We start from the raw sequence: 14,041 nt of genomic DNA, 5'->3' as shown, positions 1-14,041 counted from the left end.
TCAGTACTTCAGTGTTCTTATCTGCAAAACAGGGATAGTGACACCTGCCTAGCTTACATTAGTGAATTGACATGAACCTCACATAAAAATATATGTAAGCACTTTGTTAAACTATCTAGTACTATACCAATCCAAAATACGGTGGTTTTGTTTAGCATTAATCAAAGTATAGATTTTGTGCTGTAGGAGTCAAGAGAAGAATTCTGCCTGGGAAAGTTCATTAAGGAGGGAGCCTTAGGAAGGGAAATAGCAAATGGCTGGGGAGTAAAGCAGGAGTTGTCAACCTTAGCTGCAATTGGAATAACATGAAGAATTTAAAAAATACAGATGTCTGATCCCACCCCCAGAGATTCTGATTTTACTATTTAGGGTACAGCCTGGTGACTCGGAACAGCTCCCCAGGTGATTTCAATATGGAGCCAAGGTGGAGAATTACTAAAGGACCATTACTAAGTTCTGCATTTGTGCCGAGTGCTTTATATAAAGTACCTAATTTGGTGAGAAGGATGCTCAGGTTGAGGTGTTGTGATGGGTGAGAGCACAGAAGCAGGAATGAGCTGGGCACTTGGGGGATGTGGAGCATTCACATAAATGAGCAGGGAGAGAGGTGCTGTAAAAGCAGGTCTGGCCAGGATTTTGGAGGATTTTGTGCACAACAGTCAGAGGAGCTTCAGGTCTCTCCTGTGGCTTTATGAAACCATTACAAGCTCCTAAGTAGCAACAGGTACAGGATGGTAGTCTAATGCTTGGGTTGGAGGAGGAAAACTAGAGGCTAGCAACCTATTCCTGGTGTGCCAGCACTGGGAATGGGGCAGAGGGACCTGCATGAGAGACATTGGACAAGGAGAGGTAAGACTCTGTTGTTGCTTGGCTGCAGTGGGTATAAAGACTGTGATGCCAAAGTCTTTGGTCCAGGTGACTGGGAGAAGGGCGGTACCAAGACAGGTGAGGAGAAGATGAGAACCATGTGCTGAAGTTTTAAGCTGATAGGCTAAAAATGCAGAAGTGGTTTTGGTATGGGGGTAAATTTGCTATGCAATTCCTGATCCTATTCCACCCTCAGGAGTTTTCTTATTATTGATTTCCTATCCTAGGGTTGACCGATATATAGCTTTTCCTGTGATGCTGACTTGGTGTTAATTTTTAGCTCCAAGGCATCACCTTTACCCTTCTTGTTTTTTCTCACCAGTTTGGGGGGAAACTGGTTACCTTTGGCTTTCCCAGCACCCCTGCCCATCAGGTGCTACAGCCTTGCCTCCGCCTAGTCTTCATCAGTCAAGTCACCACAGAATCTGAATTCCTGATGCGGTCAGCTGAGCTGCAGGAGGCCCTGGGATCAGGAAATCTCCTCAGTTATTGTCAGAACAAGATCCAGCAAGCGTCAGTGCAAAGCGAAAAGATGCTCTGGCAGTTCCTAAAGGTAGGAAGCCTGAAGGCTGGATACTCAGAAGTGTTTCCCCAAAGCTGGGTACCCCAGCCTCTGTCAACACCAGGAGATGCATAACCACACTGTGACCCAGATTTCAGAGGCCCTAACTCCTATTAGGTTTTTTCCTACACACACAATCTTCATCCTTTACCAGAGAGACACTCAAAGACCATTTGTGACTAGGAAAAGTGAGGAGTACAAGTGACATTTGCCCTTTTTGCTGCAATTGCTTATGTCCTGGATACTTCACCGGAGCCAAGGTGAAGTCTTTCGCAATTCCATGCCAAAGGGCAGACAAGGTGTTGGGAAGGGAGAAGACGGGAAGGGAAAGGAAGGGAAGATCAGCTGAAAGAATATATCATCATGAGAAGGCTTTGAGTTTGTTTCAGGTAACCGAAGGCAAGTCATTGTGGTGGGACCCAGGGCTCAAGCCCTGCTCTACTCTGGAGGCATGGCTTCAGTTACAGTGCTAATTTAACTTCAAGTTGCTTATGACACCAGGAGGAGTGCTCTAGCTATCAAAGGAAATGAGCAAATAAGAGGAGAGGGCTAATGGAAGAGAGAAATAACTAACTGGACAGGCAGTGAGAGGGTTATTCGAATCTTTGGGATTGTAGGGAAGAATGCAGAAAGGACAGGGCCTTGTCCCAGGGAGCCTGGGACGGATGGGGGTCTGTGATTCAGACATAGTAGAACTTCATGAAGGTAGACACCAAGAATCTGGGAAGGAAAAAAGGATTTGAGAAAGATCTTCAACTATAGAGTGAAGCTAGAGAACATGTGGGGGAAAAAAGAGAAAGGATGCTTTTGTTGTAAGCAGGATACAGGTAATAGCTCCAGGAATGGTGGGGTGGGAAAGAGAATAGAGGGAGTGATAAGAGAGGGAGTGATCAGGAGTTCAGCCTATTTACTCAGGCAGCAGGTGTCCATAGGACAGAGGGGAGCCTGGTTGAAAAGCTACCAAGAGGTGTCCATCAGGATGGTCCTGAAGCTGAATGTGGATGAACATTTTTCCAAGGGAAAAACATGAAGGAGGAGGGGCCTTGAGAGGCTATGAAAAAGATGGTAGTCAGAATTGACGGTTCAGTGTATGATAAATGAAGGGCCCAGGCCAGTGAACCCAGATTAGGGTATGGCCCTCAGTATCTGGTACACAGGTGGGTAAGCTGACTCTGTTTAGTATATCCATGCATCTTACAGCAGGAGTCTTCTCAGCTAGACATTTAGACTCAGGAGACTCACTTGGTATCATCTCCTCAAAAAGATGTGGGACAGGAACCACAGCCTGTCAGCAGGACAGCATCAGGTGTTCCCTTCTGGGGCAGTCCTTGCAGCAGTCCTTGCAGCAGTCCATGCAGTAGTCCATGCAGCAGTGCAGAGTTCTCTTCTTCAGCTCCCCAGAAGATAGCACAGGTGCAAAGAGTTGAGATGTACATCAGGCAGGTGTGTAAGGTGCCCTGGCTTAGAAACCTCAAGCCCACAAGAGCCAATATCTCTTGTACCAACTACAAAAGTATACCTTCTAGATTCTCTGCAAGGGACCTGTTCAGTTACAAGAATCCTTGCAATCAGCGAAACCCAGAGAATAGTGTCCACACTGATTATTTATAGTTTATATAGTTCCAGTCCAAATGCAATTTACCAGTCACAAGCAATGTTGTCTAGAAACATAACTAACATTTTACTCTTATCAGGTTACCTGGGTAACAGATGTAGGAAGTCAACTGAAGGTTCAATTCTCATGCAGAAAGGGGAAAAGGTTTTGTTAACACTATGCTCACAGCCCAGCAGGAATCAAATCTGGGGAGAAAAAGGGAGAGATGGTGTTGGTTTTAGTAGGGTACTTCTGGTAGTACAAAGAACTCTATTTGAGGATACACTGGCACAGATTCCAGTTTTAGCAGGAGAGCGTTATTTACATTCATACGATGGAGACTTCTCTGTTCTATGGTTCCTTAGGTGACGTTGGAGCAAGACTCCAGAATGAAATTTCTAAAGCTATTAGGATACAGTAAAGATGAACTGCAGAAGAAGGTAAGCTGCTTTCACATCAGAATCAAGTACTTTATATTTAGAGAAGAGAATCCTGTCAGCAGAAACCGTCTCAGAATACCTCTTCCTGAACTTCACTAATGCATATACAAACATTTGACCTCCTGGAGTTAGACATTTCCCAGAGAAATAGCTCAAGGATCTTCAAGGGTCTAGTTGGTGGAGTTTGGAGGTGGGAAGAAAGCACAATTCTTGTTTGACCTTGTGCTGAGGTAAGTGGTACTCATAGGTCTCTCCCTGCAGGTGGCCACATGGTTGAAGAGAGACTCGGGGCTAGGTGAGAGCCCTCAGCCCAAGGGAGATGACCTCAACAGTAACAGACAACAGGCCTTCTGCAGCCAGGTGTGGTAGGAGCCCAGCCAGCCAGACCTGCTGTAGCACAGAAGACCTGCTGTTAGGGCATTTCCACCTTCCTGGCCCTTTGCTTTGCTCTCATGAAGCGCTCAGCTTGTATAGAAGTCTTCAGACTCCTTCCTCTCTTGGAACCACAGTGGGACAGAGTCCATAAGTTTTTGGTCTGGGAGTGGAGCTGTGTTTTAATCAGGAACTAGAGCCCTTCTCAAACTTTACCTGCTTATTCTTTTAGGTTTACCCATTGAGGGCCAAATATATCAGAGCTCCCAGAGAGAACTGTTCAGTCAGCTCTCTGTCTTTGGGGTTCATTTCCTAAGTAGCCACCTCTGTCCTTCCTTGTACAGGCCTACAAACACACCACAGAAAAAGTCTCTGCCTCCTCGACCTTCTTTGATGAGCTGGTGCCTCAGAATATGACACCATGGGAGATTCCCATCACAGAAGGTACCCTGACCCTGCGGGAGAGAAACCCTCTGCATGGGAGTAGGTGGGCTCAGAGGGCTCAGACTTGAGGACGTTTCCTTCTTGTCCCTTGCCTCCTGCCTCCCGCCCCTCCCACCATCACAAATGCTGGGTGGTTCTGGTACTGGTTAGAGCACTCTTTGGCTGTTGATTTTCATGGATGGGTCTTTCCTATGGAAGGCCTTCTACTAAGATATGTTTTTCAATCCCTCTGTGTTCTCACTTTAAGGACTGTGACCCTGTTCTTGCTGAACAATCACCTGTGATACTGCCACATGTGTTACTCCCTCATCTTGGGTTCTCTCCTTAGAGAGTAATCATTGGACCTTGGCACCCCAGGACACCCCACTACGTTTTGTTGTTAAGGAATGAAACTTGGGAGTTTGTGTGGGGCAAGGGAAGCTGAGTGATACAGATACAGGGGGTGTGCTATGGGTTCTGAGGTGAAGCTATAGTCCGAGGGCAGGTTAACATGGAGGGGATGCCTCTGCCTGCAGACACGGATGGACTCCTGAGCCAGGCTCTCCTGCTGGGTGAACTGGGCCCTGCTGTGGAGCTGTGTCTGAAAGAAGAGCGCTTTGCTGATGCCATTATCCTGGCCCAGGCTGGGGGTGCAGATCTACTGAAGCAAACACAGGAACGCTACTTGGCCAAGAAGAAAACCAGAATCTCCTTGGTAACTGCCCACCATGCAGGAGAGGAGAGGAGGGCATTTCTTGGACTTTGTGAGGTGGATGTCCACACCTTGGGACTGGTGTTTAGAGGATCTACCAAACTCTCTCTTTTCCCACTCCAACCACCCTGATCTCACTCCGAGCCCCTAGTCAGTGGTCTAATAGGAAGCCTGCTCCTGCTACCTGTGCTGATAGCCTCCTTCCCTCTCTGCCCATTACAGCTGCTAGCCTGTATTGTGCGGAAGAATTGGAAGGATATGGTGTGCTCCTGTAGCCTGCAGAACTGGAGAGAGGCACTGGCCTTGCTACTGACATACTCAGGGCCAGAGACATTCCCTGAGCTTTGTGGTAGGTAGCCCTAGGCTTTAGGATGGAGTCAGGGGACATGCTGATGGAGGAGGCAGAAGAGCAGCCAGAAGGTCTGGGAGGCCAAGCCACATTATCAGAGCCAAGGTCTGGTTTAGCTGGGAGGCAAGGACCATAGTGCATGCCCCTACTTTCATTTGTTGTCCTGTTTTTCTTGCCATATCTTGAAGCAAGGGCTTTGCCCTTCATTGAAGAGCAGGGTGAGCCTCAGTTTTGTCCAAAGCCACCATGGTTACTTGTCCTCCATCCATTTCCAAACAGGAAAAGGGGGAGGAGCAAAGGGAGGCTGTGACTTTAAAGAAGCTTCCATCTTTCTGCAGACATGCTGGGTACTCGCATGGAGCAGGAGGGTGACAGGGCACTCACCTCCGAAGCCAGACTCTGTTATGTGTGCTCAGGGAGTGTGGAGCGGCTGGTGGAGTGCTGGGCAAAATGCCACGAGGCTTCATCCCCCATGGCCCTACAGGTAGCCCTTCTCTGCAGGGCACTCCTCCCTTCATTACAGGCACTTAGGAGAGGGTAGTGGTAGGAATGTGCAGGAACATCAGAGTGAGTCTTCTGGGTACCCAGGCAGCAGTCAGGATATTAGGAAAAAGAAGGGCCCTTAATGTCTGGGACCTTCTCCCAAGGATGAGCTATCACCTCCTTCCCTCCTTCTCAGTCAGGGAGACAGAGCAGAAGCTTCATAATGTTTTCCTACTTCAGATTTGGTTATACAAGTTTATTCTATATTTGAGTAATTGTGAGCCTGGGCCTTCTATTGGCTGCTATGAAAAATTCTGTGGGTCTAAATTGTACCAGACACTCTGGTACTAGCAGGTGATCAGAGAAGATGGGGTCACAGACTCATGGGGAGACAGAGTCACACATAAAACAGTAGTATAACTGAGCCCAAAATTGATGATGTACTAGCAGAAAGGGTAAAGAAAGCAAAAAAAAAAAAAAAAAGAGGCAGAGATGTATGAGAATCTAAGATCCTGATGGCCCCACTTGAGCCCAGTGCTAAGAGTTTAAGAGGTGAGGCCAACTGGCCCCTCTTTAACTGTTATGTCTCTTGTATATCATCACCTTCTGTCTTCACCTGGCTATGGCCATATGTCCTCCTATCCATAGTGGGAAGTCCTTGGGTGAGCTGCCTGGGTTTAGAGAGCAGGATGTGCTTTGAAGAGGGCTGACTGCCCTCATCCTTGTTCCTCTAGGACCTGATGGAGAAGGTAATGGTTCTGAACAGGAGCTTGGAGCTATTGCGGGGTCCTGATGGGGTGAGCCCAGGCCCTGCCACAACCTACAGGGTCACTCAATATGCCAACCTCCTGGCAGCCCAGGGCAACCTGGCCAGTGCCATGAGCTACCTACCCAATGACTGTGGTCAGGTGAGTGGGGCCATGTGGAAAGAACAAACCATTAAATCAAACCTCTAACACTGGCTGAGCAATTCCATGTTCTAGGCACTATGCTAAATGCTGAAGCTCCCAGGATAAATAAGATCTAGTCCCTCAGGAAGCTCACAATCTCTTGGGGGAAAACCAGATGTCACCAACTCATAGCGCCATAGCAGAAGCTTATACTAAACACTGTAGGACCCCAGGGAAGGGGCTGGTTTTGCTGGCAGAAGTCACAGAAGGCTTCTGAGTGGTTAAAATAGTTGAGCTGGACCTTCAAAGAGAAGTAGCTTACTAGCAGATACAGAGTGATCTAGGCAAAAAGAACAGCAAGGAGGGAGATTTGGCAGGGATTAGGAATATTTGAGTCATCTAAAGTGGCTCGAGTGTAGAGAGTCAGCTGAGGTTTGAATGCTGTATGGGGTCAGGCTTGTAAGAAAGGATGTTTGCTTGTTTTAATTTTATGTAACTCAGTTCTTCATTATTATGACTTTTATAGCCACCAGTTCAGCAGCTGAGAGATCGGCTTTTTCATGCCCAGGGTGCTGATGTCTTAGGCCAGCCGTCTCCTCCTTTTCCCTTCCCTCGAGTCATTGTGGGAGCTGCTCCCCACTCTAAAGAAATATTATCTTGCAATTTGAGATTCCAGCCTTCTCACCAGGTAATACCTTGTTTGTTCATTGATTTATTCATTCATTGAAAAATACAAATTAATGTCTACCAAGTGCCAGGCACTTGGAATATATTAGTGAATAGAAATGATGAAAATTCCTGGCTTCATAAAGCATAGATTCAGTTATTTTTCTGATAACTGTTTATTGAACAACTGCCGAGGTTTGTAGAAAGGTACAGAAACCATGATCCTTGCCCTTAATTAGCTCCTAATCTAGTGGAAAGATAGATACTGGTTTGTAGTTTTATTTTATGCTGTTTTTGTCTAGTGTTGGTATCAGGGTAGTTACTGACTTCATAAAATGAGTTCAGAAATTGGGAGAGATTGTGTAAACTTTGTGTGAATTCTTTGATGTTTGGTAAAATTCTCCAGTGAAACTGTTTAGGCCTAGGGATTTATTTTGGGAAGAGCTTTTTAATTACAATTTTAATTCTTTTAATAATTATAGAACTATCTGTTATTTTTTTAATTTTAACTGAAGTATAGTAATTTGTAGTGCTTGAGGAATTGGCCCATTTTTCTAAATTGTCAAATTGATGAATGTAAAATTATTTTTGTAGTGTTCCTTTATTATCCTTTTAATGGTTGCAGGGTCTGTTATGATATTCCCTGTTTCATCCCTGATCTTTAAAAATTTTTTTTTAATTAAATTTACTGGGGTCACATTGGTTAATAAAATTATATGGGTTTCAAGGGTACAGTTCTATAATACATCATCTGTATATTGCATTGTCAGATCTCCTTTTGTCACTATATATTTGACCCCCTTTACTACCTCCTCCACATTCCCCTTTCCCTGTGGTAACCACCATACTGTTTCTGTGTTTATGAATTTTGTCTGTCTTGTTTGTTCGTTTGTTGCTTTCAGTTTTGTATCCCACATATGAGTGAAATCATATGGTTCTTGACTTTTTTTCATCTGACTTATTTTGCTTAGCATGATATTCTCAAGATTCATCCATCTTTTCGTAATTGGTAGTATTTCATCTTTCCTTATGGCTGAGTAGTACTCCATTGTATATATGCACCACATCTTCTTTATCCAGTCCTCTATCACAGGACACTTTGGTGGTTTCCATGTCTTGGCCACTGTGAATAATGCTGCAGTGAACATAGGGGTACACATATCTTTATGAATAAACATTTTCAATTTTGGGGGGTAGTTACACAGAACAGGGGTTGCTGGGTCATATAGTAACGCTATTCTTAATTTTTTGAGGAACCTCCATACTGTTTCCTATAGTGGTTGTACCAGTTTACATTCCTACCAGCAGTGAAGGAGGGTTCCTTTTTCTCCACAACCTCTCCAATACTTGTTATTACTTGCTTTGTTGATAAATGTCATTCTAACAGGTGTGAGGTGGTATCTCATTGTAGTTTTGACTTGCATTTCTCTAATAGTCAGTGAAGTTGAACAACTTTTCATATATGTCTTGGCCATTTGTTTGTCTTCTTGGGAGAAGTGTCTGTTCAGGTCATCTGCTCATTTTTAAATTGGATTGTTTGGTTTTTGTTTTTGAGTTATATGAGTTCTTTATATATTTTGGATATTAACCCCTTATCTGAGGTGTTGTTTGCAAATATCTTCTCCCATTCAGTTGGTTGCCTTTTTGTTTGTTGATAGTTTCGTTTGCTGTGCAGAAGCTTTTTAGTTTGATATAGTCTCATTCATTTATTTTATTTCCCTTGCTTTTGAGGTCAAGTTCATAAAATCCAGCTTGTCTAAGACCAAGGTCCATAAGGTCTGTTTTCTTCTATATAATTTATTGTTTCAGGTCTTATATTTAGATCTTTGACCCATTTTGAGTTAATTTTTGTGTATGGTAACAGCATTCTAGTTTCATTCTTTTGCATGTGGCTTTCCAATTTTCCCAGCACCATTTAATGAAGAGATTTTTTTCCCCTCCACTATATTTTTTTGATTCCTTTGTTGAAGTTATTTGCCCATATAGATGTGGGTTTATTTCTTGGCTCTCATTCTGTTTCAGTGGTCTGTGTGTCTGTTTTATGGCCAGTACTATGCTGTTTTGATTATTGTTACTTTGTAGTATAATTTGAAGTCATCAAGATCAAGAATGACTGATCTTGATGACTTGTGTCTTCTCTCCTTATCATTGTTGGTTTTTATAGAGATTTATCAATTTTGTTGATTTTTTTTAAGAACTAGCTTTTTGTCTCATTTTTTCTATAGTTTTTCTATTTTTCAGTTATCTTTATCCCTTCTTTCCAAGTACTAATCCTTTCTTCTCTTCACAGGTTCCCACTCCATCTACAAGGCCAAGGATTTTCACATCTCAGTCATCACAAGTGATGCCCTTGGCACCTTCCCATCCTGGCCCCTATCACGGCTCCAGAATGCAGACTATAAGAGACTACAGGGCACCTGAACCCCAGGTAGCCCAGCCTTTGCCCCTGGGCCCTGGGGTAAGGCCTGGTGAGTGAGTGAGTGAGTGATCCATCTGGGTAGAACATAGAGCAAAACAATTGGCATGGCCAACATGGATTTGGGAGGCAGTGTGTCTATGTAGTAAGGCAAATTTGAAGTCAGAATTCCCAGTTCTGTCTCTTACGGGCTTTGTACCTTTGGGCAATATACTTAGCACTATACTGTTTTTTTGAAAAGTAAGAGTAGTTATGTTGGTCATTTCAACCCCACAGGGCTGTTTTGAAGATCAAATAAGGAATACAGATAAAAGTACTTTGTATGTGGTAGATATCCATACACATGTATTAATCAATCTATTATTATTATTATTATTAGGTTTTTAAAATTTATTATTGCTGCCTATTCCCCCCTCATGTGCTCTGAGTCTCTCCCAAATTGAAATTTGGTGGCAAATGATCTATTTCTGTTTCACTTCAGCTCTATCTCAGCCACAGATGTTAAGAGGGCAAAGGACACAAGCTCCTAACCCCATGGGATTCCCTGGAACACGGCCTCTCCCTCCACCCATAGCACCCTCAAGCATCATACAGCCTGACTCTGGCTCCCTGCCTGAGACTGCTCAACTGCTCCCATTCCTTCCGACAAGACCACCAGGTCTCAGCCCTATGAGCTCCCAGCTCCCAGTCCCTCTTGTCAGCTTCCCTGCAGCACACCCTCCAGGAGGACCAGGTGCTGCATGTTCTAGCACCATCCAAACCACAGGCATCTGGACTCTTCACCCAGGTCAGTCTTCTTTCCATAGGTTTCCTTTTCTCAATCATTGCCTCCCTCTCTTCCCCTCCCCACTACCGCCTTGGGAGTCTCTTCCTCAAACCAATGAACTGGGGCCCCTTGGGTTGGAGAATGCTAACTGAGCGATGACTGGTCTTCAGAGGGAGGTGTGGTAGACTCCAACTAAAATAATTTTGATGGCCTTCAGACTAAGAATTTCCAGTGTTCCTAATCACGCCCCTAAATACTTCTATCTTTGTTTTATACAGGACCTCAAGATTCCTTGAAAAATGCTCCAGCTCCCGGGGCAAACCTCCAGAGGAGACAGGTCCTCACCACCCCCTCATACCTTTACCAATGACCCACATTTTAGTTCCTTACAGAATTTGGCCCAGTCCTTCCCATTCTCAGGCATGCTTTCTATCCTCTCTTTTCCCACTCACTCTTCTCCCCTCAGCCCCCCCCCCCTTTCCTTCTCACACAGGGTGGGGCAAAAGTAAGTTTACAGTTGTGAGTACATAAAACACAGAGTTTATTCTTGTATTATTATTTATTATTATATTATTTTCCATAGGAACGACTATAAACCTATTTTTACCCCACCCTGTATACACCAGTCTTCCTACTTCCTGGTTTTCTACTCACTATTCTGTCTCCTGTTCGCTCATAATTTCTGCCACTCTCAAACCAGGGCCTAGGGAGTCTCAGCTTAGACTCATGTGCCTCTCTCTCTCTTTAGTTGCCAGAGACATTTATGTCCCCAGCACCAATTACTGCTCCAGTTATGAGCCTCACCTCTGAGCCACGAGGGGTCCTTTCCTCACAGCCCCCTGTCCCTGGTGTGGGTCATGCTCCCCCTGGAGCGCCAGGAGAATTCGGCCTGCAGGTGACAATGTGTTCCCCTCCCCTCTTCCAGCCCTCCTTGGTATAGAAAAGTAGGGGGCACCCTGGCCAGTGTGGCTCAGTTGGTTGGGTATCATCCGGTGCACGGAAAGGTTGATGGGTTCGATTCCCTGTCAGGGCCATGACTCAGTTGTGGGCTCGATCCCCAGTAGGGGGAATGCAGGAGGCAGCTGATCCACATTTCGCTGTCACATCAATGTTTCTCTCTCTCTCTCTCTCGCTCTCACTAAAAATCAATAAAAAATCTTTAAAAAAGCAAAGGAGGGAGGGAGGGAGGGAGGGAGAGAGGGAGGGAGGGAGGGAGGGAGGGAGGGAGGGAGGGAGGGAGGGAGGGAGGGAGGGAGGGAGGGGGCTTGGTAGATGGGCCTCATTCCTAAAGGTAGAGTCAGACTATGAGCTGGGGAATGAGAAGTGGCAGGCACCAAATGTCCTTACTGTAGAGGGTACCCTCTCCCCAACTCTGCTATGTTCTAGTGGGAGTGTGATGCTGGGTCACTGAGGACTAGTCCTTAGGGAAGCTGAGAGAAGGGACAGCTTGCCTATCCTGTCTCCCCGCTTCTTCCTCAGCAGTGGCCACCAGAGAAGACAGACAGGAAGGAGCTGCCCCCAGAGCATCAGTCCTTGAAAACCAGCTTTGAGGCACTTCTACGACGCTGCTCCCAGTCTGCCACTGACTTAGTAAGTCTGAACCTTCCCCACAATGTCCTCCTCACATCCTTAGCTGGTTCCAGGACCCCTTAGCTCTAGATCAGTTCTTTGTGTGACTCTTTTCTCACTTTCCCTTGACATATCTATATCTTATACTTATTTGATGTCCATGCGGGGGGAGGGTGGGAAACTTGTCTGGTCTGAAGTCCAGCTTCTTGGTAGCAGGACCTAGCAGCATTGAGACTTAACTCTTGGAAAGGTAGCAGGGAATACTCACTTGAAGGAGGGTGAAACCAGGAGCAAGAAAACTTGCCACTCATTCAGTGGCTGTGTCAGCTTGAGCAAGTCACTTACTGTCTTCAGGCCTCCATTTCCTCTTCTGAAAGGAAAGAAGTAGCCTTAAGCCATTTTAGCTCTAATCTACTCTGATTCTTTAGAGACCTGGATAGTGTTAGGCTTAGGGGCTAGAACAGAATCCATTTTCCTCCCTGTAGAAGACAAAACGGAAGCTGGATGAGGCAGCCCAACGTCTAGAATATCTATATGAGAAGCTCTGTGAGGGAACAGTAAGTATTTAGTGGTGCTCCTCTGCCTCCTGCCCTTCCACCATCACGCATGGCCAAAGGGAGCTCAAGTGTCCCTCCCCTGAGGTCTCATAGACCTGGGTTCCCCTCAAAATACATCACCCTTCCCTGGATCGGGCTCTAGAACTTAAGTCCTCCTTTGTCCTTTCCAAGCTGCCAGGGTAGGGGCTGGTTTGGGCTTACTGACCTAAGTGCCAATCCCTCCACAGCTCTCGCCTCAAGTCCTGGCTGGGCTCCACGAGGTTGCCCGATGCGTGGATGCAGGAAGCTTTGAGCAGGGCCTCGCAGTGCATGCCCAGGTGGTGGGCTGCAGCCGCTTCAGCGAGGTCTCCAGCTTCATGCCTGTCCTGAAGGCTGTCCTCACCATTGCTCATAAGCTGCACGTCTAAGTCAGGCAGCCTCTCTTACCAGGAGGCCACTTCTGCTGTTACTTAACTGTTCTCCCTGCAGAAAAGGGAATTGCAGAGCAGATTCTGTTTGTTTTTCCAGCCCCCTTTCTTACTGCCAGGTATACAATGCTGTAGGCTTGGCTCCAAACCGGCAGAGTGCCTGCTTTCTATCCCTGTGTGCCTGGCCTTCTAGGATCTGTCCAAAGCTTGCTCAGCCTCTGAGGCAGAGCATAGGGCCAGTTCTGTACTTCCCCTAATACTGATCTCAGGGGCAGGGCCTGGGGCAGGGTATCTTCTCTGATAAGGATATTCTGTTTAAGTGGCTTCTAAGATGGTAAGCAGGATCCATGTCTACCTCTGCTGTACCCATCTTTTGGGTCTTCTGTTTTTCTCCTTCTATGGGTTATGAGCCTGACCTTACCTTCTCCTTGCCTCTGACTTCATATTTCCAAGTACATACCTCTCTGAGCCCGAGAGGCTGAAATAGTTGATTGTTCATCCTTTGAACAAGTTGTGGATGTGAGGGATGGGTGCTGAACAGAACCAAGAAAGGAACTTTATCCCTTTTCAAAGGGAAATGTCATCTGTCAGCATCATTAGGGGTGGGTGAGGTTAAGTGGAAGGGATGCACTGCTTTTTGCTGGGAGTTGTCTTAGCCTTGAGATAGGAGCAGAGGGACCACTGCCCATGGAAAACGGCCCCTGACTTGACCTGTCTGAGCCCTGGTCCAAGGCCCTAGACCATTCATTCTGTGAGTATGAGACCAGTTCTGGAATAGGAGCCATGTTAACCAAAGTCTCTCTTTTAGCACTGCTCCTCAAGGGCTGGAGGCCCTTCTCTCCTCAGCCCCCACATCTCAGGGCCGCCTTCTCAGGCTGCACTCCCATGGTTGGATGTTGCACTTGAAGCACTGATGTATTTAATATGCAATAAAGCTGCTTTGATTTGGTTTTCTCAATCATCTCCCA

General features: G+C 45.9%; 1 protein-coding gene across 17 annotated transcripts in view; it reads left to right on the top strand.

The window, feature by feature from the left end:
• Window positions 1-14,041, top strand: part of SEC31B (SEC31 homolog B, COPII coat complex component) — a 28,982-nt gene extending 14,941 nt beyond the window's left edge. For 14 of the 17 annotated variants that reach the window (XM_081158359.1, XM_081158362.1, XM_081158367.1 and 11 more), the window contains 16 exons: window positions 1,190-1,420; window positions 3,389-3,463; window positions 3,725-3,823; window positions 4,180-4,279; window positions 4,795-4,973; window positions 5,193-5,319; window positions 5,658-5,803; window positions 6,537-6,710; window positions 7,219-7,380; window positions 9,649-9,826; window positions 10,256-10,561; window positions 10,819-10,877; window positions 11,289-11,435; window positions 12,020-12,130; window positions 12,595-12,666; window positions 12,894-14,040. In XM_081158359.1, coding sequence (XP_081014485.1) covers window positions 1,190-1,420; window positions 3,389-3,463; window positions 3,725-3,823; window positions 4,180-4,279; window positions 4,795-4,973; window positions 5,193-5,319; window positions 5,658-5,803; window positions 6,537-6,710; window positions 7,219-7,380; window positions 9,649-9,826; window positions 10,256-10,561; window positions 10,819-10,877; window positions 11,289-11,435; window positions 12,020-12,130; window positions 12,595-12,666; window positions 12,894-13,073 — 2,346 coding nt within the window. In that variant the 3' untranslated portion in view covers window positions 13,074-14,040. Of the gene's footprint in view, window positions 1-1,189; window positions 1,421-3,388; window positions 3,464-3,724; window positions 3,824-4,179; window positions 4,280-4,794; window positions 4,974-5,192; window positions 5,320-5,657; window positions 5,804-6,536; window positions 6,711-7,218; window positions 7,381-9,648; window positions 9,827-10,255; window positions 10,562-10,818; window positions 10,878-11,288; window positions 11,436-12,019; window positions 12,131-12,594; window positions 12,667-12,893 lie in introns of all 17 variants that reach the window. The other 3 variants (XM_081158371.1, XM_081158366.1, XM_081158374.1) reach the window with 2 other exon arrangements.

The sequence above is a fragment of the Miniopterus schreibersii genome (assembly GCF_964146895.1).
Source record: "Miniopterus schreibersii genome assembly, chromosome: 14".
Lineage (NCBI taxonomy): Eukaryota > Metazoa > Chordata > Mammalia > Chiroptera > Miniopteridae > Miniopterus > Miniopterus schreibersii.
This window is presented reverse-complemented; position numbering and strand designations above follow the sequence as displayed.